The sequence below is a fragment of the Leptosomus discolor genome, chromosome 7 (assembly GCF_034619465.1).
Source record: "Leptosomus discolor isolate bLepDis1 chromosome 7, bLepDis1.hap2, whole genome shotgun sequence".
NCBI classification, from domain to species: Eukaryota; Metazoa; Chordata; class Aves; order Leptosomiformes; family Leptosomidae; genus Leptosomus; species Leptosomus discolor.
In genome coordinates this window covers 35523787-35551549 of record NC_141397.1, presented here as the reverse complement: position 1 = coordinate 35551549, position 27763 = coordinate 35523787, and the positions used below count along the sequence as shown (strand labels likewise).

Here is a 27763-nt window from a genome sequence, read left to right as displayed (position 1 = left end):
CTTCATGGTTTTACTTGTACCTGCTTTCCCACAGGAATTTCAATAGGAATAATATGAGATGTGAGTGTGACAGATAATTCCTGTATTACAGTTATGCACCTTTTTGTTCACTTCAAAAACGTGTGCCTATGAAATTCCAGATCCAGGTGGCCAGGAAGGCTACAGCAGAGCTTTGTGAAATGAACAGGATTTGCTTTGTAGGTATACGCGTGCTGATGGGCTATTTCCAAGCTGATGTGTTAAAATGGAAAGTTAGAAGTGAACAAGAAAGCAGTATGTCTCTTTTGAAATACTACACCTACTTGGCCTTGTTACCAAAAGAACAAAAGATGAAAGGAGATGATAAAAGAAAAATGTACCCAAAGTATCTTAGCTTGTTGGCATGATACAGTATTGCAGACAGAAGCAATTGCCTTTTCAATGATCTTGAACCCTTTGATGGTAATAGTTGTGTGCATTTGTGTTGAATATAAGCAGGCTTTGGATGGTTTGCTCTGCATTTAGTTTCTTATTCCTGATTCTTAACAATATAGAAGTTTTGACAACTGGAAAGCAAGAAATTATTTTGATTTCTTCTCATAAATATTGTTTCTCTTCAGATCCCTTGGGAAGTGTCTCTTTTTACATTGCACTAATGGTCTTCCATAGTAGACTAAAGATTTTATTAAATTTCTAGTTCTGCATTTGTATCAGATTTCCTCCTCCTCGAGCAGTACATTAGCACAGAGACTTCTGTTACACTGATTTAAAAGTATGCAGTCAAATGTTGGACTTGGATCCACAAGAATCAGAAGGTCTTCCTGCTGCCCTGTAGAAGTCTGAGATAGTTGCCATTGGTTTTCTTGTGTTTTTAAAGCCATGGTACTCATCAAGTCTTGTGTGTGTTTTGTGGGCAGAAAGGAACAGAAATGACTTTTGATCTTACTGACTACTCTGTTGGTTGGGATTTTTTTTGCCTTAAGGCATCACCTGCCATTCAATAGATGTGTATGGATTTACAAAAGGTTGCTCATTTGTTGCAAACTAGCAAATTGACCGCAAAGATATACCACCTGTGGCCACGAATGAGTAGTATGTTCTTTTGTATCAAGAGATTTAAATGTGTCCCAGTTCCTCTTGATAATAATGTTTTTCAGTTTATGACTTGGTTATTGTAGCTCACATACTTTCAGCTGCGCTTCGCTGTCTGTCTTCCTTTTGATTGCTAAGATCATACATGTCTCCTCTATATTTAGACTGATTTGGGGATTGGAATTGTTCACAATAATGTTTTGGGAGTAGTTTGAAGTGAAATGATGGACTAAACTAATGTGGGATTAGTAGCTATTGTTATTAAAAACTAGTAAAAGCAGTTACTGCTTGTAATTATGGTATTTGGGGCAGGGAGAGGGGGAGTAATGATAAATGAGGATGATGTATTTTCTATGGGAACAGCGTGTTGAAAGAAAGAAGTAATCCCTCTTCATACTCCCTAAAAAAGTCTCATATGCTTTCCACTTACTAATATTTCTCTCTCTGTCTTTCACTCCCTCTCAAATACAAAACAAATATTTCTCTCTCTCTCTTCCTCAAATACCAAATGGCAACTAGTTTTGAAAAAAGCTTCTCTCTGACCAGAGGGAAGAGCTAAATGGAAAATATTTGACCTGTCTTTTGTTGAGGTTTTTTTTTTTTTTCAGTTCTCAGCGATAATTTTCAAGATTATTACTTGGCATGGTGAGTAAGAGACACTATTGTTAACACAAACACACTTTCCTCCTGCTGAAAATGCAAGCCTCCAATTGGACAGGAACCATGAGTTTGTGTGGAACCCACTGGCAAGTCCTGGTACGAGCTTGGGCTCTGAGGTGATCTGAAAATAAATTGAGAGATTAAAATAACAATTAAATGTTTTGCCAAAGAGCAGAAACTTGTTCTGATAGAGAAGGTGAATAGTTGGACGAAAGAGGACTGCTGCTGTTCCTTTTGCCACTGTCTATGACTGCTATATTTCAGGTTTATTTTGAGTATCTTGATAGCACGCTAAGATTATTCTAGAGAGAGAATGAATCTACCATGACCAGCTCTGTTTCAAGACAATGACTGTGGGATGTGTGCGACTGGGATTCTGTACCGCCATTTGTGTGTGCAGCATTCAGTTAGTCGAGATACGGGACTTTTTTGTTTTGGTTTGGTTTATCAAAGGTTATAGTTGGCCAAAATAGTATTTGGTTTAGTTTGACTGAATTCAGTGGGTTCACAACAGGAATGCACCTGGTTCTCGTTCAGTGTTCCATTTTAAGACATTTCACTTATTTTAACAACTACTAAATCCCTCTGCACTCTTTTATCTGCCAGCTCTACAGTCTGTGGAAAGAAAAGAACATGTGCACATGTTAGAAATTGCTTAAAATGACAAGAGAAGGACTTCTAGCAAGTCTTTGCAATGCGGGAGCTTGAGTATCTTTCTCAACAGAACCTCGCTGTTTGTTTCCTAGCAGAGTGGGTTTCCTTGCTTAACAGTGTTTGATAATTAGAAAAGAAACTTTGGAAACAAAAAAGTGGTTTTAATTCAAGCCAAATAGGGTAGGGCTGAGCGAATCCAAATTCCTGTATCTCGAGAGTGTTACTTTACAAATTTTCTAACCTTTCGTAACTGTAATCAACACCAATTAGTCAAAAATTGCCAAATATTTATAAACTGGTTTGCTGCTGCTTTTTTTTCTTTTCATGAAGGAAAGTATTGGAGAAGTGTCTCCAGGTAGGCAGTAACAAACATTCTGGTATGCACCTATGTCATGTGATTAGATGGGATGTTTGACTTTTATTGAATTTTTTTTTTTCTTCTCTTCAACCCAAAGTAAATAGCTGTTCAATAGGGAGGTGCCCTCTCATGTAGTTAAACACTTCTTTTCCCAGAGGGCCCCTTCATTATTGCAAAACTCAAGGGCTGAGGCAAAACTCCTTGGCTTTGTTACCTTAACAGGAATGCAGATACCTACCAAAGAAAACAGCAGGTTTGATGCCATTTCTGGTGAGTGAAGCTGAAGGGTAAATTGGTAGTGAGTAAATGGTAATTCCAGCTTTTAGTCACCAGCTGGATGCAGTATTCTTTGAGACAAAGAGAGATTTGTTAGAAGGTAGAGATGAAAAAGTGTCCTGCAACGATTTCCCCTCTTTCTATTTGACACTTCATCTATAGAAAATAGAAAAATTTACCCTATAAAATGCTGCCAGCTTGAAACAGCATCTGAAGTGCCTTGGACTGTCTGCCTTTAATTGATTTTTCTCTGAGGAAACTTATGTCTTCTATTTCTTGATGTTTTCTATGTTCTTTTTTATATATATATTTTTTAAATCTGCTTAGTCTTCTTAATCATGAGGTTGGCAGTGAGTTTGAGATAATTTAATAGGAAATGGTTTCCTTTGTATGTCAGTAATATTGAGTACAGACATGGGATTACCAGGTTTCACTTCTACTTGTGCAGCGATAGGTAATTCTCTCCTCCTTTTATACAGCATTGATTGTAACAGTGCTGTGGCTCAAATATTTTTTTAGCTTAATATGTTGGGGACTAAATGTAAATTCACCTAAGTGTTTTCAAGATTGTGTTTAATTAGCTAAGATTGCTCTGGACTGTAATAACTTATTTTCCTGTTTTGGGGTTTTGTTTTTTTTGGGTTTTTTTTTTGTTAACCAAAAAAGAAGTTGTTAGAGTGTTTTGGATAAGTCAGTTAGGAGCTGGCAGTTAAGTGCAGTCAGGGGTCAGACTTTCAAAGGATTTACTGATTCAAAGCGACTTCTTTTGGCTATTTTTAAAGAGTATCTCTGAAGATACACTGAGCACCTTTTTGAAAGTCTTGAGTGTTTACTTCAGTGCTAAGCTGAGCTCCAGAACTTGGCCTGTCAAGTTCTGTTGAAAAATATGTTTTTCCTTTTACCCAAACATGTGAACGTATTAGTAAGGCGTTGTCTGAAGTGAGGAATCACGTGCATTTTACTTAGTGCACTGGGACATTGATTTTGCTAGGTACCATTTGTCAGTTCTACTGAGTTTAAAATTATCTCAAATAAAAACAGAAAACCCCTCAAAATGCAAAGTGCCAGAGAGGGGTGCTTATACCTAAGGTAAATACTGGAAGTCTTATGTCTGAAATGAAGAACAGATTAGAAGCAGGGTTCCCTAGGCATTCACCCTAGGCCCCTGTTTTTTTCCGTTAGCCTCCCACCTCTGCCTGCCTGTGCTTCCCTTTCTCTTTCCTGTGAATTCCTTTGCCCTTAAATCTTTGTCAGCTCCTAGTTAGATCTTCTGTAGCTTCTCTGCCTTTGATTCTGTGAGGGATGTTTGCATACACTTGCCTCCATACCCACTGGTATCGATGTCTTTAACAGTGCACAGGTTTATTCGAAGCACAGGTTGCACATGTCAGATACTTTCAAAGCTACTGCAGAGGCAATTATTTGCTTTCAAAAAAAAGCATTTCCATGTCCTCCAATTGATTTCTGTCCTGTCTCAGTAATAGGCAGTGTTGTTATCCTAAGGATGTTATTCACTAGCCCTTGGTGAAAGGCTTTCATTACACTTTTAGATCCAAAGACCACAGAGTGACATTTGAGTGGTTTAATAGACGTTTATGCTGGTTTGTGTACGTTCAGGTATCTTTTGCAGTTCTGTTTTTATAAGACTGTGCAAAAGACTATTCTCTTTAGCACAGAAGAATTCAGACAGTAGAAACTCGGAAGAAGGTAACACATGTGACTGTAGCAAGCATTCTCTCTTCTTCCCGTATTCTTGATATATCGCACAAAGGCCGTTATCTCGGGCCGTGTAACTGCTTTTTCAGGCAAGTCTTTCTTGGCTCAGCTTATTTGGGCTCCTGAGCAGGCTTGCATTTACCTTTTAGCATATGCCTGTTTCTTAGTCATGTCAACTACAGTCTAAGGTTGTTAATATTGTTAAACACTAATGTCCAAATCAGTATCTTCTTCCATGTATAGATACCACAGAAGAAGCCTCTTCACCCAATCTTACAATCTACTTAATGGCCCACGTTGAATAAGAGTTCTGAAAGGCAAACCCCTGCCACAGGTGTGTGTTCCTTCCCTGCACCCATTTCCTTAATAATTCTTCCTCTCCCTTTTGAAAGCAATAGGGCATCCCACCCATTTAGCTTCATCAGACAAGGAAAAATAACCTTGATGATGATGTAGGTATTGGTTATCTATTTTTTCCTGTAACACCTTACTTGCTTGGCAGTAAAATTAGTGTGGCAGCATTATAATGAGATTGAAAGTGTAGAAGAAACAGACTGAAAGAAACAGACTGAAATGCTGTAGTACAGATTAGGATTTGGTGCTTGTTTGTTCTGTGACTTTCCTAAGACCATAAAGAATAGCAATTAAGTCCCCGCTCTGTGCCTGCACCCAGGCACACATAACACTGAACTGCCTTGTGTATTATGCTTTCTATGTGAGCATTCAGTCCAGTAACCAATGAAAATGTGAGTTGAGGGCATCGTCAGTCATGGTGCCATTTGCATATGATGTAAGAGGTCATACTGTCTCTTGAATGAATGGATGTGCATGATAGAACTTGTGATTCATGATACTGAATTCATGATGATCCTCAAATGGCAAATCTCTGGGAAGACTTAGAAAACAAAGGACAGACTTCAGCATGAAAGTGGTTGGGAGTTTCCTGGGTTTCTTAGGCCACCATGAAGCAACAGTAATCATTTTTCTGGTAAATCCCTGAAGTATTCAGATTGTTCTGAGTGACTGTTCCTGGGTTTGGGTGTAATTACTGCCTGTTGTGCTGATCTTTTAACATCATGCACATTGCCTTTTTTGGCTAGATTCCTTTTCAATGACTGTCTCCTCCTGGTCCTGCTTCAGGGTTTCAGCTAGCCACTGCACCACTCCCTTCATAAGAAGACTAATGATTTTGTGGTGCAGCGTTCACCCTTCTCTCCCCGTTGGCAAGCATGTTCTCTTGATTAGAAAGGCCTGATGAGTTTCTGCTTACAGCTTGTGCAAAATGGTTTTTTTTTGGTTACGTGTGTGCTTTGGTCAGAAAGGCTTGGTTCTATAATGAGTGCTGGTTTTTGAAGGAGAGCTCGTCCAGCAAATAGGGCATGCATTAACTGTCAGGATCATCCTGGAACTGTCCGTTTTGTTGAGAGTCTGGTATGCTGGTTAATGAAATATAGCTGTTAGTTTCTGCCATTGAATATATACAGCAGGGACTGAAGAACTGAGGACTCTTCCTGGAAAGGTTTCTGCAGCAAGCATCTTCTGCAAATAGTGGTTCTCTTCAGTGAACCACAGAAAGAGAGAGAGGTTTTTTCCCCGCTTGCGTGTGTTTCCAAAGTGGTGTTAATACTTGCACGAGCTCTTCGTGTCTATATTCTGGTGTTTTTTTTCTTGACTTTGGAAAAGAGCAGAATGAAAGACTAGCCCTCCTGAGTCCCACTTTTGATTTTAATGTATCATTTTTAAGAGCTACCTGTCATATTCAGTAGTCTGTACAGAACGAAGCATACTGCTCTGTGAGTGTGCTTTTAGTGCTGTATTTTAGCACCACGGGCACTTCTGATAGTAAAGTGTGGTTGAGTAAATTCTGCCAAACGATGAGATAATGAATTTTTTTAAGAGACCAACAGCAGAATTTTAGCTGTACCAGTAACAGTAGCAGTCTGTAGTGCAGTCAGCTGTAGTATTGTGTTAGTTTTTTGAGTGGTTCCTGGTAGTTGCAAGTGAAGGTTTGCTAAAGATAGTACACTTCTTATTTCTGGATCGATCCCAGAAAGCTGCCCCGGGCATATCTACCCCTGCTCCAGCAGTTTCACTTCTTGAGTGTTAAACGCTTATCTGTGGTCCCTTCTATTTAAGGCTGAAGTTCTTTGCAAAGATTTGCATAAATATCAGAGAGCCTTGGGGCAGACTGCTAAGCAATAAGGGGAAATTGAAAGACAGGGCAGACTTCAGGTCTGCCTGCATATTGATGATACCTCCTCTAGATTCTGCTTTCAAACATGGATGCTATCTGAATGCTGAGGAAGAGCCACTAGTTCAAACTCCTTCCAGACTGAACAGAAAGGAGTAAATTCTGGTAAGCAGAGGGAAAGCTTTTTGTTGGAACCCAGACCCACTTCTAATTGCGGACATCTCTCCAACTGTGAAAGCACAAGTTCCATTACTAGAGCTCTCTTATGTTGTTCTCTCTGTTCCTGGAGTCTATCAATGTGTAAATGTGTGGCCTGCTGAGAGGGCAGGTCTTTTTTTCTTACTAGGCAGAAGTGAAAGCACTGTGGCATAACCACAGAATTACTGAGGTTGGAAAAGCCTTCGTTGGTGCAGTTTCTGAGATGGCCCTGGGCACTGAGTTGTCGCTCAAGTAGTACAGGCTAGAGTATACCCTCCGGGTTCTTCATGTTCTATATTGTTTCTCTATCTTATTCTGGACCTTGAAGAATGTTTCTTAATCTGTTGCCCATTTAAAAACTTGCCAAACTTCTGAAGCTTACCTTATGTTTCTGGTGTCAAGCTGTTCCTTATGTTCCTTTTAGTAAATATGCGTAAAATACTTTGTAGGAAGAACTTTAGTCTAAGTCATTTAGGCACATTAGAAATTTTCCGCCAAAACTACATACTTCGTTATGTTAGTATCTGCTTGTATTGAGCATGTGTACATCATATTCAAATATTCTTTTTGAGAAATGTAAATATTATAATTATTATCATATAAGGTTACTATGTATTACTTCTGCTGTTGCTTTAATACCTGAAAATAAGCCACGAGTCTCTCGAGTCCCAGTGCAAAACTGTCTAAGTTTGATTAGGAAGTTAGGAAATCGAAGAGCTCTGCTAAATGTATCTGTGCCTTAACTTCCCATTTCGATATGTGGACTTGTTTAGAAACACCTGAAGATCAGCTTATTGAAAGCACCGTAGAGTGCTGGAGCAATTTTATTAGTAATAGTAATACCGTTAAATTACACGTTCCACACTCAACAGAAAGAGTGCATTCGTTACGTATGACCTTTTAGACAGCCCTTTTAAGCCCTTTCCTTTTTTTACTGTGGTCCTGTACAGTGTTCAGCAACTATGTAGCATCATCTGTGGTTTCCTGCTGTTTCACATTTAATGACCGTAACTGATTTTGCCAGGAAGCCTAACAGTAGAGTAGGAGAAAAGCCATGACTCAAGGTGAGTGTGCTGTTCCAGCTGTAAGGAAGAACAGTTGTGAATTCTGAACCTCAACATTTGGAGTACACACTTGCAAATTAATGGAGAGTTTCTGAAGATGGGCTTTGTTTTTGGAGTGAAGGAAAGGAAGTAGTTTCATGTAGTTCAGCGACTTTGTAATGCCCTTAAACTTTGCTTAGCATTTTGTACTTGTGGAGATGTTTCTGTACCATGACGTTTTGTTATTCTTTTGCTGGTTATCCAAGCAGAAGCTACTTCAAATTAAGTCTATGCTTAAATGACTGAGAAAAGTTTGCAGTAGTAGAATCAAAATGACACAATAGATACAACCTTGTGTATACTGAGTTGCAGTAATAAATGTATCAGTCTATTCTTAGTGCTTTGGATAATGGCACAGTATTATTTTCTTTTGATCCCAGGTGGGAAAAAGTGTGACAATATATTACAGTGGTATTCTAAGGGTGAGTCTGAGCTGGCTGGCTCTGCCTGTGTTCCATGTTGACTGGGCAGCAGCCAGCCTCTCTTCTAGAAGCAGTGATTTGTGAAACAGGTTTTTCCTACTCCAGAGTACTTGTAAAATCATTAAGATACATATGTTATCCCTTTGAATGGCTGGGAAATATACATTAGGATTTGCACAGTATAGAGATTCTCTAGGGTCTTGGGTGCCCTCTCCTTGGCTTCTCAAAAGATTCAAGGCTTAAGGACCTCATGTGAGCCTGAGTGTCCCGCTTGTTAGCATTTTGCTAACAGCAACTCCTGCAGTTGATTTCCTTTTGGAGCGTGTGCTCACTTCTTGGTTTTGTGATATGTGACTTGTTTTCTTCAGCCTTCTTTATTTTTCTGTTAGAGTCAGGGACCTGAGAAGCATAGCAAACCAAACAACTTCCTGATGACTTAGCTACTGCTGTTTCGTGTTGGAAAAACAGTTCTTTAAAATGGAATGCATGTATGAACGTTGGAGTTGGCTTGGATGTTTTGGATAGTCAGTGGGAGGAGAAACAGTGGTAGAAGATGACTTCATACCTTTTTCTCTTTCTTTCCAGTCCATTCTGTTATTCTCAAACTATAGTTCTTTAAAAACTCTCTAAAAATGTATTAAAAGGATTGCTGGATGAAGTTTATGAACCAGCAATTGATCTTGAAGCGTTGGACCAATGTACCAAATCAGGACCTGCTTTTTATGTCATCGTTTGAGAGTTGCACTACGTGCAGTTTTAGGTCTCAAATTGTACAAAGCACCACAACTGGTAATGCAAAGGTCTAAGATGATACGGATTCACAATGTGGATCCATATCTTTTCCCCAAAACTTTTGATCCATTCATTGTGATCAGTTCGTTTGCATGACCCTTCTCTGCCACTCTGTGCCAGAACATATATCATCTGTACTCGCAACAGTCAACATAAAAGCTTTGAAGAGGTATATATTGTAGAATTTAAATGTTCCCTACCTGAACTGGGCCCGTAATCCGACAGTCCTTAGATGTGGGAATGTGCCCACAATCAGAGTACCTACTATTGCAAAGGGTGATGTGTCCCAGAAAGCCTGGAACTGATAACAGAGGAAGCATCAGCAAAACTGGTTGAGTGATACTGGGTTGAGAACATCTTTCTAAACGCATCCATGGATAGGTTTAACCTGTAGTTATACAGGGCTTGCTTGAAATCCCAAAACATTCTTTCAGTGATTGTGTGGAGCACCGCTATGGCTATCTAGAATAACAAAATTTCTGGAAGTCCTGCAGTGTTGTTGCAGGTAATCTAACCGTAGAATATGTTAGTTTAGGCAGAGCTGCTCTTAACCTTGTCCAGGTTTCTTCTGGTAGTCTAGCTAGAGCAGATGTCAGCATTGAGCCTCAGCCTGCGTTGGAGTACGCTGAGTGCTAATGATCCAAGGTCACCAGTGTGCACGTGCACTACAGGTTTATGAAGGAGCAGAAGCCTGTAATTGAAGCAAGGAATATAGTAGGGTGTTTTTCCTCACAGAGAACCAAAAGGCAATGAGTCTAAAACTAAATTTGCGTCTTAAGTGAGACTCGTCAGTTTGCATTAAGAGTTTTGAATTGTACCTGTTTGTTTCTTTTCATATCTTCGAGGCAGATGCTCGAAGTTTTCGGCTTACAAGCAATTCTGTATCATCCCAGAGGAGAAAGCCAGTTCTCTGGTTCTGGGAGAGTACTGACAGTGTAGCTTGTGTTGTGTGGTTTGTGTTTTTTATCAGAGTCCTGACTGGTTTCATCTGCAGCCATTTACTGATTTGCAAGAACAGCAACACTTGAACAGAAAAGCGTGTACTTTCTGAATTAGGTATGAACTTAACTTCTAACTCGTAAGCAATGAACAGTTTTGTGGATGCAGGAGACACTTTTATCCTTTGTTCAACTGAGAAGTCATTAAAGTCTTGATTGTCCCTGAAATAGAAAATGAATGTTGTCTGGGGGCATGGCTGGCTGCTGGTGATACATGCATACATTTGTTATAATGTTTAGAGCAAAAGTTTGTGGGCTGCCATGTGGTGAGATACAGCTGTTATTAAAGGAGGAACTAACAGGCTCACTCCCCCTAGTCTGAGCTGATTCATTCCAGACATAGAGGAGGAGCCAAAGCCTGCTGGGGTTTGAGAGGTGGAGAGCAGCAGCCGCTACGTAAAAATGAGCATTATCGCTATAGGACTTCCAGAAAGCTTTTCTTGCCTGAGAACAGCAATACACAAATTCTTGAACATGTGGATGAGAGTGTCTGACCTGATTGTTCAGTGTGGAGGAACATTTTCTAAAGGCTGTTTGTTTTGGGAAAAAGACATCAAAAGCAAGGAGTCGTGAGTGTGTGGCTAAATGATCTGGGAGCTGAAGCTCATTCTGCTTCATTTGGATATTGAACCAGGCTGAGAAAAGAACCACTGAAAGGGAACTGCTTGTAGAATGAATAACTGTTTCAGTCAACACGTTTCCACTCCTCCTTGGCTCCAGGAGTTCAGATTTCATTGAACCTGATTGTCCCCTCAGGCTCCTCCCTCGCGTTTACATTTTCATTTGCCTTTCCTGGCTGCTACAAGGCTCGTGCTTCTTTAGCAAGACCGTTTACCTCCGGGAGCAGGAACAGCAGCTGCAGCTCATGCAGCAGGAGTAGAGACACTTCTTGCCTTTTTAAGCTGGGTTGTTTGACTGAACTTTGGCTTTCCTCTGTGCAGGGTTTTGCTTAGAGAATACAAGTTGATTTAAATGAGCCAATGATTGACTATTGCAGAAGGTTCCTGATCGTGCCTAGTAAAGAGGTAAGCAGCTTTGTTGTGGTTCAACAGCTGGAAATACGAACCACGTGTATTTCTGTATGGATTTTATCAGAATTATATGGGAAGAGTTTGCAAGGAATGAGGGCCTGTGTTTGTTAGGGTGGGAGAAAGGAAAAGACAAGCACACATAAAAAGATGTAACTTTGAAGGAATGCAGCTCTGGACTTGTCCAGGTTTGCCTGAAGGTAGAAATATTTATTTATGAAGTTGAAAAAAATAATCCAGATCTCCTGTAATGTTTCCTGCTGCAACATGAACAAGGGTAGAGCATGCAAAGGTTTGTGTATTTGCAACCTCCTTCTTTTTGTTCAGGTGGACTGGGTCAGAGCAGCTCTTGCTGAATTTGTGGTCTAGGTGTTTACCTAGCTGGCTTGCATTTGTGTGTGTTTTCACAAGTGGTGAATGGACAGGGGGTAGCTGTGGGGACAAGTCCAAAGGCTGAAAGACTGAAGCCTCTTTTTAAGTCACAAGCCTGCCTTTGGGTGTTTGGATTTCAAGGAGGGAAGTGCCAGGAAACACAGGCTTGGAAGGAAGCCACCGAATTTGGTATGTGTTGGTATTTCAGCTCCTCTAATTTTTCTATAAATTGCTGTTTGTGTATTAGGCAGGGGAATGAAAATACACACATACCTTTTGCTCTGAGGCTTTCCTTTATAAGAGAGTCCCTGATACTGGGGGTGTGCATGTGTGTGTGTAATTCAGATTCAGTGTGGGAATTTTGTCAGGCTTCAGCCTGGGCAGTTCAGGGAGTTGGAACAGCTCCTGGGAAGAGAGGTCAGGCTGAAAGAAAGTGGGCCTCTTCGCTTTGCTTAACTAAGTGCCAGCATTACTTGGGTCTCCACTGTTGTGAACGTCCCTTGTTTTTTGACAGCTGTGTTGCTCCGGCAGTTCATTGCTCCAGCAGTTCACAGTGCTTTCTTGGAAAAAAATGAGAGCGAGGACTGAGTTGTGCATTGAGACGACGTATCGAATAGATAAGGCCTCTGCAGTACCATTACTTAGCGAGGTGCACAGAATAAAATTTTGCATTGCTAGTATAATTTCCCATTTTCTTTGGCCAAAAATTGTCCCTGCATAGCTTCAGTTTTGCAGTCAAGTTGATTATCACTTCTTAGGGGAAAATGTGGATGGAGACCAGTGTAAAGTGAAGACCAAAAGGCTTCATGCACAAGTATTCTGAAATTATGATTTAGACGGATGCAGGATGTGAAATGAAGGCGTGTTATAATATGAGAAGAACTTCAAAACTTTAGTGTTTTGAAGGTTTATAGTATTTAGATAGTTAATTTGTCCTGTTTTTTTAACAAATAAATCATATATATAGTTTTTTGATGTATATAGGTTTTGTGTATATATATATAGTTTAAATAGAAAGCTTTTATATATATATAAAAAAAATAGTGTACCTTTATGTATTTTATATGTATGTACACACACACAAATTAAAATGAAATCTTGTGTTTCTTTTGACTATTTGCATGTTCTCTACTATGATATCACTGAACCTTTGGAGATAGATTTGTCGTGGTTGTTTCCATTTAAAATAAGTCATATCTAAGTGTTGTCTGGGTTACTTTGGTTCAGAAACCTATCTCAGGCTGCCCAGTATAACGTTTGGGTAAAACCACTGACATGTGCTCTATAAATGCTGGCTCTGTCAACAGTGTGTGATACAATCTATTTAATTACCCCCCTGGAAGAAAAGCTATGTTTTAAAATAAAATTATGTTTGCCTCATAAAGCATTTCACATTCCTGTTAAACCAAGTTAGGAGGGAAAAAATCCTAGGTACAGTTGCTTTTTTACCTCAGCTAAGCTGTATTCTTTCTACTGGACTTGCAGTGACAAATCTTACACAAATCTGAGGTAAAACTAAATTCCTAATGCTGTTCAGCACTACACACCAGAATTTTTTTCTACCGCCTAATTACCTGTAAGTGCTTGCCATATTTAAATTAAAAAAAAAAACCCTAAATTAATCTAAGAATGCTTTCCTACAACTCTGCAAATTTGAAAATAATTTAAATTTGTCACATGGAATATCCATTGTGTTTTTATGGTTGGGAGCTGCAAGTTTAAATATCCAGACTCCTCAGGAGCAGCTGGGTTTTTGTTTAGCTGTGAGTCTCATTCTTTCTCATCTGTTTATAATGCAGAATGATAATTTTTTTGGTGAGTTTCTAAACAGGCAGCTGCCTACTAGAGCCAAATGGTCTAGTTGCAAGTAAATTGTTTTTTCCCCACAATTGCAGGTGTTTGCTTGTGAAGTCTTAACAATATTGTGTTCATCTTTAAGTTCATAGCCAAAAGTCAGCAGGTCCCAAACCTTTCTGTTTCTGGCTTCACTTGTGGACAGATAACATAATATGAATCCTCAACTTCTAGCATAAATATCAAAAGTAATGTCTTATTAGGCTCACCAGCCTTCTTGTGACCAATAAGACCTCTATTTGGGGAGCCATCGCTTTGAGAAATTGCCTTAGAGCTTTGCAAAGCTTGGCGGTGGACCAGACTTTCAGAAATGGATACTTAAGTAGGATATCTCAATCCTATGCTTTACTGACTACATTTCCGTTGTGCAGTTTAAATGACTTTTTTATGTAGCCGTGTGCTCACTTTAAATGGTTTGTGCAGGACCAGGAATCCTGGTAAATAGTTTACTCATTTAGTCGAGTGGAGTTCTTGGTCCTCCTCTCATGTATATGCATTTCCTTCCAATTTAGATAATCTACATTTATCAGATAATAATGCAGGGTGTATAAAATATTTCAGCCTGTTAGTTTCTTTCATTGTGAAGTTCTTAATAAGTGGTATACCTAGGCTTGTTGTCTTGGTTATGAACACAGTGAGGCTGATGCAGAGTAAGATCATACTCGTGTCCACAGCTCTTCACGCTTTTTAATCCACTGGCATTCCACATACCGGCGATCTTGAGACACTGAATGCCACAAAACCTAGTTGCCAGTTTCATGGTGCCGAAATATGTCACAGAGATGCTAGTGTGCAGACATCATCCCTTCTGCCGCGGTGCTCAGTTCTGACAGGGCTGTGTGATTCATCAGCACATGTAGTAATTGGGAAGCTCAGACAGCTCACAGTCATCAGTTACTTATACAAAGTGGTTCTAGTTGTCTTAGGAGACTCTCAGATTTCAGAAATTTTATTTCCAACAGGGGACCATATTGTAGCAAAAACATGGTTACTATTGCTGAAGCTTCAGATCAGATTTACTGAGTTTCCCCATAAAAATGAGAGGTTTCCATATGCAGACTCATCGATATGTACAGGCTCATGTGTGTAAGCTTTCCTTTCCTGGCCATGAACCTTTTAGTCTCTAAGTTTGCTGCCTCTGTTCTAACTAAATTTTGTGTTGGACCATCCTGAGATAAACCCTCTGAGAAGTCCCAGAAACTCTTTCTTGTTCCTAGTAGTATCTCTCTCTGTCAATCTGGCTTCTAATGAGTACACATGCCATTCTTCAGTGTAGTAGAGATCTATACTTTCAGTATTTTTGAAAAGATCTGTTTGAAAAAAAGACATTTTCATTCATCTACATGACAGGTTAGGGGAGGGAGAAATTCCTCTGGCAAAATTTTTCTTCCTTTCGTCTGATTTACTTGTTTAAAACATTCCTACACCCTTCCTTGATGCTTACCAGTTAACACTACCTATTCAGAGAAACTTGACACTTTTTACAATGTGTTCTTAGTGTTGACCACGAACTATAGCTCGGATTAAAACTGGTATTTGAGTAGTAATTAGCCAGCAATGGAATCATTTGAGAGTTTGAAGACAGCCAATTAACTTCTACATTCATCAGAAAAAGGTGCTTTTAAATTCACTTGAAAGATATCTCAGAATCCTGAAGTAGTTTAAGCTTTTTACTGACAGTTAAATGCAGTATGAAAAGGAACAGTCTCTAGGAAATTTAAATTGTTCAGAATTTAAAAAACAAAACAAAACCCCAACGACCTCCTGAATATTATACAGTTGTTGTATCTAATCCAAAGTCTGAGTGCTCTAATTTGCATACCAAATAGGTGAACAGCAAACAAAGATCATAAGCAACCAAAGCCCCATCCTCTGCTGAAAGATGTTTCCATATTTATATCCAAAGGTGCTAACTCCTAACACCATTAAAAATACATTGAGGGATTATTTTTGCATATTTCCCAATTTGTGTGTAGATATATTGTACAAATTTTAAAAACCCCCAACAAAATACGACAAAACCAAACTTTCTAAAAAAGCTTTCTTTGTTTCAAATGGAAACATAAAGAGGGGAGATGAACAGTTCTTGAGAATTATAATTCACTTATGTGACTGTGGGTTTGTTGTTGGTATTTAATTTTCTATTTTTCTTTTTTTTTCCAAATGAAATGACGTAATTTTAAGTAGAGATGCTACTGGTAAGCTGAACTCATGTCTCTTATTCAGAACAGAAGGTGTACGGTTCAGTTGGGAGACCCCCAAATGATTTGTGGTTGCTCAACAATCCGGGCATCATGTAGAATAAATTTGATAATTTTATATTAGTGGGAGAAGTACTGGGCAGGGTTATCTCTGAACCTTACCGAGTGCAGATGTGCAAGACTCTTGGGTCAGTAGTCCGCTGCCAGTCTGTCTGTCACCTAGTCTGTACTTGTGGTGCTATGCTTGAGTGGCTCGGTGTGATGGCAGACGTAGGGCTGACAGCAGGAAACGTATGTGGGTTTTCCGTTGCTTCCATGTCTGTACTTGAGAATTTGACAGATTTTGTTTAATGTTTCTGTACAGCAAACCAAATCTGCACGCTAGAATGTTTCATCTGCTGTGAGGTGTTCATGGCTGAGTAGCACATTGGAAGGATTTACAGTGCTGTGCCTGGGTTTGACTTTAACAGAAAAGTCAGACAGGAAGACTTCTTAATGGTTCAAGTGTACTAGTCCTGTATTTACTTAACGGTGTTCAGTTCAGACCTGTAACCGAGTCTTCAAGTCTACTTTGTGTCAGGATATTTAGCACTTCAAATCGAAGCAGTTTTGTATCGTTTTCCTTTCTAGTTTTTAAACTCAAAACTAAGCACGCAGAAAAGGAAAAAAACTAATCACTTAGTAGTTACTCTTAGTGTGTGTTTGTTTTGTTTTGCTGGGTTTTTTTTTTAAATTTATTGTGGTAAACGTATTAAATAATTCCACCTGAAGCACAAGGGTTGCTTCATTGTCCTAGCAGTAGTGAGAGCTTATAAGAAATCACAGCATGAAAGAGTCTGAGAAACTTTCAATTGGTTGTATTTTCCTTAGATATGCTATTTTTTTCATAAATATTGTTTTTAAAGATCTGTACACAGACATTCAACCTCATGCACAGCAGCTCTTTTCACCATGGGATTTACACATCATAAACTTCGGCAAACTTCTAAGAGTTTGCCCATAGAGCAATTCTATGGCAAGGGGCATTTCTTTTTTCCCTAGCCTGAAGACTTGTTCTGAAAAGGAGTATTTTGGTCTTTGCGTGTGCTGTTTTTAAAATCAACATCAGACAAGTAATAGTACCTAGTCCTTAAAAAGTAAAAAGTTGTCCTTCAATTATTAGCTAAAAATCTATTAAACCTATTATATAACCTCCAGTGTGTAAGTATTTTAAGTGATGGAAACTTGGCAGTGTATCCTGTAATGAAGGCTTTTTCCAACCAGACCGCTTTCTTTGCCATTATAAACTGATGAATTCATTGCCATCGTGGGTACAATTTCTGAATAATGCTTTTTCTAAAATGGTATTGCCTAGAAAAGCTTCCCTGTTTGGAAGTTTCATAATCACGATGTCATTTTAAGTATACTTTGAAAATGTGTGGTAGAGTTGATGTTGAAATGCATTGGGTGCTCCGTGGCTCTCGTGATTCTGGAACTGCCACAAATGTAGACTAAGCTTTTGGTTACCTTTGACAAAAATCTGCCTGTTCCTAAATGGTAATGGTCTAATTTTCTTTTTATCAAACAATTCTCAAACTATGGGTAGGAAAAGTTACTCAGAAACTACTGCTTGGTATAAATGTTTTGATAAATGAGCATTAAATCCTTTGAAAGTAGAATCACTAGCTTTGCTTTCTCGGCTTGATGGAAAGTAGAAGTATTTACTCCTAAAGCTTTACATGAGAAACAAATTAATTGTGTTCAATTTCAGCACTGGGTTAAGAGCCCAGTAGCCATACTCTAACCTCAGGCTGGTCTAACCTGTGTAATGTGTGTGGGAGCTGGACAAACAAGACCAATAAAAAGGATCATGAGAATGTGCCTCCCACAGCTTTGTTTCTTCTCCTTGGTCTATAATGTCAGGGAGAGCTTTAAAAAGCCCTGACAGGCAGAGGTAGGAAAAAGTGGTTTGGATAAAATAAACTGGATTCAAATAAACTCTTGAGCTTTAAAATATTCCAGAGGGAAATCGCTGTATTCAGTGTTCTGTGGTTTTATCCGTTGCCACTGTTGGTTGTACTGAAACAACATGGAAAAGATTATTCTCACAGTAGTATTTTAACTCAAATGGATTTTTTACTTCCCAATTGTATATAAAAATCTGCCCAAGTTTGTGGTAGTTCTTTTTCTAAGCAAAAAGAGATTTTTCAACAACTTCAATCACCCATTTTGTATGTATTTCTTAATTGTTATTGTTGAGTATATATTTTATGTCATTCCTGTTAGCAATAGAGCATAATATCCTAGATATTACATATGTGATAAAACATGTAGAGATACGTACGTGGGAGACAATTCTAAGGCTGAGATTTTAGTCTCTACCTTGTGATTCTTTTGTCTTTCTGCTGTATGTTTTGCATTCATTTTTTGTTGATTATTGGAAAGAAAGAATTTAGATGGGCTGGTGGCTGCAGTGTGAGAGAAAATCAGTATATCAGATTAAAAGATACAGGACGTGTGCCTTGAGACGGCAAGAAGCAGCAGGGTTCATGGACACCTGTAACAGTTTTGGCATCAAAAGCAATCTAGTCACTTCAGTGAAGCCCTCCACTTGTGAGTTCATTAGCCCTGTAAGAAAGTAAAACTTGGCTCACCCAGGTTTTCCATGCACACCTGGTGTCAGTGAAGCATGCTAAGTTCTGCTCATGCAACTGGAAGCAGGAATTTGTCTGTTCTTAACACCCAGCCTTAGTAAACTTGGTAGATGCATTTTCCTGCAATAGTGTATTTTCTAAAGATGTTCTAAGCAGAAAGAAAAGTTCTAGCCCATATTTATTATGAATGGTTATTCATAATCTTTACTTGCATGAGTACTTCAGAGCTCAGAAATAAAGTTAGGATCTTCCCATCATTGATGAGGAAGGAGTTATATTCTGATTTTTAAGGTATTTGGCAGTGTGTCCCATAATGCTTTTTCCAACCATACCACTTTTCTTGCCATTATAAACTGATGAATTTATTGTCTTGCTTATTAAAATTGAAATGTGAAATGCATACCAGATCCTCCACACATGTAGAAATTTCAGAGTCTAACATTTCCTCGTGCATGCCTTTGTGAAGAGGCCTTACATGTATTCGAAGGACTGCAGCTCTGGTGGAAAGCCTGTTATTTCCTTGTACCACCGAAAACAGGAGTAAATGAGTCGTCATAGTGTAGTTAGACCATCAAGTAGAAATGGACGAGCTGGCAATTACAGGATATATGTTCAAGGCAAGAATGGCTGGTAGGTTCCGACCGTTCTTGCTCTCAATGAAACGCATGATAGCTGCTTCTCAACTTTATAGCACTGTATTAGTGTAATTCTACAAATTAGAATGTTTGTGGAGCCATAAACATGCATTCAAATGGCACAAAAAGAGAGAACTGTATTTGATCTTGAGCTATGAATGGCATGTTATATTTCTATCAAGAAAACTGTTATAAATTGAAATGTAAAATGAAGGATGATAATGCCATTGATTGAGGCTGTATTTGTAGTGGCAGTTTAGTTTTGCAGAAGCAATACCGTTGGTATTAGCAGTACTTCTGTCATGTGGTATGACACCAGTCAAAGCTGTTTTATAATGCAGTGTCCTTTTCTCTCCCTTTCTTTGTTACTTATCTCTCCACAGTGCTGCATACCCAAGGTCCCATTGATGGCAGTTTGTATGCGAAAGTGAGAAAGAAGAGCTCTTCAGACAGCAGCATCCCTGGTGTTGCTCAGGGTGTTCCCGTGACTGGCAGTCCTGATCACAGTGATCATACCCTGTCTGTCAGCAGTGATTCAGGACACTCAACGGCTTCCGTCAGGACAGACAAGACTGAGGAGCGCCTTGTGCTGGGAGTCAAACGGGCTCTGAGCCCACAAGAGAAGGCAGAACTGGACCAGCTACTTAGTGGCTTTGGTCTGGAGGATTCTGTCAACACCACCAAGGATATGACTGATGCTCGAAGCAAGTACAGTGGGACTCGCCACATAGTACCAGCTCAAGTTCACATGAATGGAGACACCAAACTGAAGGACAGGGAGACTGATATTCTGGATGACGAAATGCCTAATCATGACCTTCACAGTGTGGACAGCATTGGGACTTTGTCTTCCTCAGAAGGGCAGCACTCCACCCACCTTGGGAACTTTAGTTGCCACAAAAGCAGTCAGAACTCACTTCTCTCAGATGGCTTTGGAAGTAACACTGGGGAAGAGCATCACAATGCTTTTGCCCCAGACCTGGGAATTGGTGTGGATCCCCTCTATGAGAGATCATTTGGAAGCACGGAGCCCAAGTCAACTCGGCAATTGATACGGAATCCTTCTGTCTCACCCCAGCCTCAAGCCTATGGCCCAAGTAACTACTCTACTCAGACTTGGGTACGCCAGCAGCAGATGGTGACTGCTCACCAGTATGGTTTTGCCCCAGAGAGTGGAATTAGGGTTGGCATTCATAACTCTGTGGAGAATTCCGGCAGTGTCCAGATCCAGTCCCAAGTGCCAGACACCCCGACACGTGGCTCCAGCAGCAGAGTTGCTGTGCAGAGGGGGCTAGGAAGTGTGCCATGTGCTGCTGAAGCTGCAGAGCATGCCAGTGCTGAGAGTTTTCAGTCAAGGCCAGTGCCTCAGAGGGATACAAATGGCCTGGATCTAGGACGGAATGCAGGGGACTTGCCAGCTTCTCCAACTTTGGATATTGATCAGTCCATTGAGCAACTGAACAGGCTGATCCTGGAGTTAGACCCTACCTTTGAACCTATCCCAACCCGCATTAATACTGTCACCAGGGACAGAAATCAAGTAAATGGCTTCACCAGTCTTGATGTAGACATGGAAGGGCTTGACAGGAGTCCTGGCTTCCATGACAAATTAGAGGTCACAAACAGGAATCCCTTCCGGCATGGTAAGATGTTGTAATACTTTCTGAATATAATGTTTTTTCTAGCACTTGTCTGTTCTTCATATGGTACAGCAGGAGCTCAGGTCATGACTTACAACCTTCAGGATAATTATCAAGGGGTTATTTCTGATACCCTCTTTACATAACCATCCAAGAAATTATGGAATCAAACTGATATAAGATAAGTGAGTTTTGCAGGTAGTTGGTTTTTTGCTTGAAAAAGGTACTGTTCAGCAAATTCTTACCTGTTATAGATCATCAGTTGGGATTTTTTTTGCTGCTGTAAGTTTAAATGGTAAGGGAGCCGAACTCCATTTCCTACCTTGAGACAGTTTTAGAAGGCATCTGTAGTGAAATGGTTTATGATTTATGATTGTATGCTTTTTATTATTATAAGTTTTTTATGATTTCCACTTAAAGTAGGAGAAAAAGTTCTGACAATTTTATTTTCAAATTTAGTGTAATGCTGCTGGCATTCAATTTCTGTGCAGTATTTTCATAAATAATATAGTCTTGGCCAGTGAAGTATTTTAAAACATGCTCTTCGTGAAACTTTTTTCTGTTTAAAAATACTGCTTGCTTATTATCTCTGGTTCTGATAAGATTGACAAAATCAACTGGTGGAATTAAATATGCAACAATTGCTGAATATATTGCTTAAGTATTGCTACTAGAACTAGGAGCTTTGCAAAAGGATGAGTAGTCTGTCTCTGCTTCAGTCCATTGAAACCTTTCATTAATGCCATAGCTAAAATTTGTGACAAACCAGCTCTTGCTGGTCTTGCTGTCATATTTGAAAACACTGTGTGATCTAATTGCTCTGGCAGAGCATATGTCCCCTTCCTACCTTCCTTTCTTTACCTCTTCCTCTTCTCCCTCTTCGTACCTCCCGTCTTGGTGCATTGGAAGACTTGCTTATGTCTCCAGGATTTAATTCAGTATCAGCCAATAGGCCAGAACATGTGTCCATGACCTCAGTGGACACAAATGAGCTGCTTCAGCTCAAGCCCAGTTGGATATGTCAAACCATTCGAAGATGACTGTGCGTGGCAAACTAGTGTGTGGTTTCCATTAATGTGCAGGCCTCTGTGGTCAAGGATGGTGATTCTTGTAGGGAAGGTGAAATCACAATTTTGTATGTAGGAGGGTAACTGAGGACTAAAGTCCAGAAATCCATGATGAATAATGTGAGCTGCTTTACCGTTTGTTTGTTTTTAATACACGGTATGCGTTTTGTGGCTTTTATGGAATTAAATTAATTAGATTGTCGTTCTCTTGAATCTTTGCAAATGATTAGCTTATGGACAAATTGTAAGTGAGGTTTTTCCAGCAGGAGAGAACTCTTCTCTTTGGTGTATAGTAAAGCTAGTAAAGGAGATAAAAGGGTCATTTAGAATAAGCCACCTTTTACCATTCTGTGTTTAAAGATACGAATCTGAAGAGATATGTTTGAATTTTTCTCACAGATTCTGGTCATCTCCCAAAGGAAATAGGAGTCACTGTCAATGCCCTTCCATTTATAAAGTCAGGTAAAGCAGGTAAACTTCCTGTTCTAATAAAGACTGGTGAGCATATGAGTCCCTGGGGCATGTTCAGGAAGAGGATTTTTTTTAAGGATAGTGATGAATTTGGAAAGAAATATGAATATACAGACAACATTTAGAATCCTGGGTAATTTGGGGGAAGCAGGCAACAGAGCATAATATGAAAGAGGAAAGAGTTTAGGAGTTGGGAAGCTCCTTCGCTTTTTGTCATGCCCTTGCCTTTAGCAAGGCATTTCTCTCTCCTTCATCAGTCTGAGCAAGAGAAAAAGAGGGTTAATGTTTTTTTCCATTTTTTTTTTTAAACCTGTCTCAGAAATATTGAACGTCCTGGCAGGATGTTTACATCATACTGAGCTTCAAACGTAACCTTTATGCATACTGATTCCTAATCCACTTGTAACTCAACTTCTTTGGTGGATTTAATTAGATGTGGAGTATATGTCTCTGAAAGCGAGGTGGTGAGCACAGTTTGCATGCTGGAAGTGGTATGTAAGTGCTAATTGCTATCAACAGCAGCTCTGTTTCTGACATTGAATTTTTCCCCATACCGTCTATTTCTGCTCCAAAGCAACACCCACATTCCTGCTGAAATCACAGAATTGCAGAGTGGTCAAGATTGGAAAGGACCTCTGAAGATCATCTGGTCCAGCCCACCTGCTCAGGCAGAGCTGCTTAGAGCCAGTTGCCCAGGACCATGTCCAGATGGCTTTTGACTATCTCCTGTCTACAGCCACCTCTCTGGGGAACCTGTGCCAGTGCTCAGTCACACTTGTAGCACAGTTATTTTCTGATGTTTCGAGGGAAGCTCCTGTGTTTCAGATTGTGCCCATTGCCTCTGGTCCTGTCACTGGGCACCATGGAAAAGAGCCTGGCTCCCTCTTCTTTGCACTGTCCCTTCAGGTGTTTATACACATTGATGAGATCCCCAACACACTTTCATTTAATCAAGAACTTACAGGAGGAGTGCCATCCAGTGTTTTGCGGACAGTTCTGCACTCTACCAAATCATGAGTACTTCTGCATGATGTTTTATTTCAGCATACGAGGGATACCTTGACTGGCAAAAAGGCTAATTATTGAAGGGACAGTCAGGGATTGAATCAACTGGTATTTGGGTCTTTAAGTCTTTTCTTAGGTTTTTACTTGGAGGAAGTACCTACTCCATTCACGCTTCTACTGTCCTGAAGTCAGATTCTGTTGAAGTTCTCACAAAGCCTTTCATTGACGTTAAAGACTTAAGGAGGAAGGTGGCAAGTGAAGGATTATCCTTGCATTTTTAGGGCCCAAAATAAATAAATGTACTGTATCTAGAGTTGAAGGACTGCAGAGAGCCTAGAATGTGTGGAATCCAGGATATAGAATGCAAGACTGGAGGCTTGTGTTGCCCTCAGGTCTTGGCTTACATCATCAAGATTTATGGGCCTCATCCTAGTCATATTTATAGTGACTTAGGATTTTTATGTTTAGGTAAATTTCCTTTCAAAGTTTAACCCTTAAAGTTCTTTCTCTTAATTTTACCTTCAATTTTTCGTGGCCTTATGCTGCCAGTGTTGTTTACATTGGTTAACGTCTTCTAGCCTTAGTAGTCTCTTTGAAACAGGATGCTAGTATAAAATGGTGTTGGATGTTCTGAGCTGAAACCTGTTTGTGGTGGTCCTTGTAGAGAGGTTATAGTTCATTTCATCAAAGGCAGCGAAACTGGGTGCTTTCATTTCCTTCAGCTCCTAACTTGGTGGGGTGTGGGGAGGCATTATTAGTTTATATTTCTGGGGCTGTAAGTTAAAGCACCATCATTTTCAACAGCTGCTACTTCAGAGAATGGCATCTTCTGGTAGAAGAGGCAGAGCATAGGAATGAAAAGGATTTAGATGTTTAACTTAATCCTCACAGTTTTAGGCATTTAAGCACCTTGAAGTTTAAAGACCTTTGCTTGTGGTTAATGTAGGTAGTGTCTTGGGGAGTTTCCCTTGTGTAATGATCACATGCCTTGCTCTTGAGTGATAAGCAGTAATTTTAGATGTGTGTTGAGTCCCTTGCCTGCCCTTTGAACCCTTCAAATGTATTCATGGTGATCAACAGTGCCATTTTATGTTGTGTCTAATGCAATTGAAATGCAGCAGACTGTTCCCAAGAGAGGTGGCCTTACACTGCCTCCGTGATACCCCATACATCTCTGCGTCAGATCTGGTAATGCTGCAGTGGTGGGGTTTGTTGGATTAGCTTGTTAATTTAATGGCTTGAGGGTTTTCTTGTGGGTTAGTTCTCTGTCAGATCACAGAATTAAATTTGCAGCGTGGACAGGTAATCACTAAATGCCATGTGCAAAGAGTGGTGAGGGCACATGACGGGAGGCAGGGGGCAAGCAGAACGGCTATTTTAGCTGCATTTAAACCAGATAGAACAGGTTTATCCTGAAACTGCGTACGTATATATTTGTGATAGGACCTATCTGTAGGAACTTCACTGTGAGGAGCACAGTTATTCCACTGTGTTACCAAACACCATTAGGAAATTATGATTAATACTGGGGCAGAGCTATGAGAAAGGTAAATTCAGTATTTTAGAGCATTAGCTCCAAGGGTAAGATTGGAGATGTCAGGATTCACCTGACATTTTCTGCATGTACTTCAGCATGTGATACTGGAGTAACATAAGAATAGCATTTAATTAAACAAAAGATGTTTCTGAAAGAAATACAATTTTTTAAGTTTACCTTTATGTCAAGGGCTAAAATGTTCTATTTTTGACTTCTGCAAATATGTTTCAGTTTATACTGGTAAGAGCTTGATTTTTAAAACTACCTGTGGTTCCAAAGTTAAAACCATATGTATATGTGGGATGCTGCCATGTCTGCTTGAGACTAGATCACTAGCACATACTGATTTTGCAAATGCTGTAGGGTTTATTTGTTTACATATCTGGACTTGCCCCGCTGCTGTATACAGAATAATTTATGCTAGGTATGCACAAAACAAGATGGGGGAAAAGGAGTTTGACTGAATGAATGTTAAGAATGAGGAAGACCTGGAATGGTTTTCCCTTGATACATCATCTGATGGAAAGGGAGCATTCTAGCTGCAAGGAGAGATTGTGAATTGGAATGGTCAGATGAAAGTAACAGGAGTGTAATTTCATGTGTTGTGTGAATCCAGAGGATGGTCATGGTTCTGAGCATAAAACACAGATGTCCTGGTGTGTTCTTTCAGACTCTGCATCGGACTTCAAAGGAGTAAATCCAGAAGCATAGTCCAAACATCATGATATTCTGCTAGGCAGATAACTGAACACTGGAAAAATAGCCTACTGTTTGCAGAAGCCTGTACTACCTCCCCAGCCTCAGCTGTATGAGAAAATACAGCAAAATTAGTCTATTTTGACTGTGGGTGGGAAAAACGAGCAGCAAGCCTAAAGCTTGAGAAACAAGGAAATACTCTTTATTAACTCCCTTCCTTTTTCAAACATGCTTGACAGTTTGCTTGTCTTTGGGGACCATAGGTGTGCAATACCTATGTGAAGAGAGGTAGAGAAAGTGGCCTTAGGGTGTGCAGGTCTGTCAAATGCTCTAGAGTTTCAGTGTACAAATCCAAGCCCTTAAAAAGTCTTTTGTATTCATACTCCTACTGTGCAAGGATTAATAAATAACAAGAAATATCCTCTGTACTCACTGGGATAAATGGCAAGTGTTAAACAGTTAAAAAAAAAAATCAGATAAAAGCATAACTTACTGTGCTTGGTTAAAGTCAAAAGTCTGTTCCTGCATGTATGGGAACAAACTGATGTATAATGTCACGGAAAGTTCCTCTCCAGACTTTAACATTGCTTTCCCTCCACAGTGCACAGCTGAAGCATCAATTTAGTCTGACTCTATTCCCCTGTGCATGCACACACATGCAGTAAAGCTGAAGTACTCTGCATGCTTGCAGTGGAGGGCTGTAAACATGTGCTATGCTAGAAGGGGAAGAAAACCTTATAAAACAAGCTGAATAATCTGTTAAAATAACAATAATACGTTGTTGTTCATTGCCAGTTCGTGATAACAGAGCACGGGCCTGCTGAATGTGGTTTGTCTTACCTCGGAGTAGGCATATAGAAATAGGAGATTCTCCAAGGCAATTAATTAGCTGTTGAAACTACTGCAGCACAGGAGGTGTAGCACACAGAAATGCTGGCTGCTGTGAGAGTGAGGAAATAGCCATCAATACAGGATAACCAAACCAGCAGTTGTTCACTGATGAGTAATGGTTGGTCTTACACAGTCAGATTTTAGGGGGAGCTCTATACCCTGTGACTTAAACAGCCCTTGATCTAACAAGAGTATCGAGAGAATGAAGTGGCCTGTGGTGGAGGGAGTTGGCAGATCAGGGCTGAATGACTCTGAGTGAGGCTGAAGGGACAGATGAGGTGTTCTGAGTGAGCAGGAGCAAACCATGCTGGAGATGAATAGGACTGAAATGATGCGTTGGGTGTGTGCCTGACTTGAGGGCTGAATTATGAGAGGGTGGTGGGTTATCTTGTTTCCTGCATAGGTGTGCAGAAAATGTATGCCTTAAGAAGGCGTGTGCATGTTTCCAGTGCCCTGCAAAGCAGGAAGAATGAGCTTAAGAATGAAAAGTGTGTATGTCAGCTGGGATGTGCATTATGGTCCATTCTTACTTCGCTTTGTTTCTGTACTGATGGGCAGACAGGCAGCTACCTCTCCTTTCACGCTTCTTCCTAGAGGTTTCTATATACATGTACCCTTAACATAGGTTAACATGGCATGAACTACTGACTGCCTACGTAGCAGAGTTCTGAGTTCTGTCCGAAAGTGTGTCTTGGGTTAAGTGCTCAGTATTTTTGAGAACAGGGAGAAGCAGTGATACTTGAATTTCTTTTTGCTAGGACGTGTCTTCATGAACCATGTAGAACAGCGGCTGATGACCTCTTTCCTCCTTCTGTGTTACCTGTGTCACTTATCAGAGGTGAATCAGTCCACTGCATATTAAGATTATCCAAGTTTTTGCTTTGACACGAGCTGAGCTACACGGAGATAAGTGTCTAATACTGAAAGCAGCTGCCATTTACTAGTAACACAGAGCGCTTCAGTAGTTCTTAAGTAACAGGAAAGTTTGTAGCCTGAGGAAATTTTGATGCGTATGTAAGCTTTTCTCTGCAGCCTGATGTTCCTTCTTTACTTCGCTATATGTATATTCTTTCATGCCTACTGACATATGACCTCAGTCTGCTATTAAAGATCATTTGTAAGACTTATTAGACTTATTTCCTCCAACCAGCCATTTTTTGTCAGAAAGCTTATGCTTATTGGGTAGAGAAGGAAAGTTAAAACAATGTTTTGCTTCTACCTAGAAAACTGTAAAAGCAAGAATCTGTTAATAAATGTAGAGAACAGAAAGGATTTTACCCATTTTCAGTAAAAC

General features: G+C 39.8%; 1 protein-coding gene across 4 annotated transcripts in view; it reads left to right on the top strand.

Annotated features, from left to right (window-relative positions):
* Positions 1-27763, top strand: part of TNS3 (tensin 3) — a 233099-nt gene that overhangs the window by 146843 nt on the left and 58493 nt on the right. For all 4 annotated transcript variants that reach the window (XM_086467647.1, XM_086467648.1, XM_086467650.1 and 1 more), the window contains one exon: positions 19546-20805. In XM_086467647.1, the coding sequence (XP_086323773.1) occupies positions 19546-20805 (1260 nt within the window). The remainder of the gene's footprint in view (positions 1-19545; positions 20806-27763) is intronic.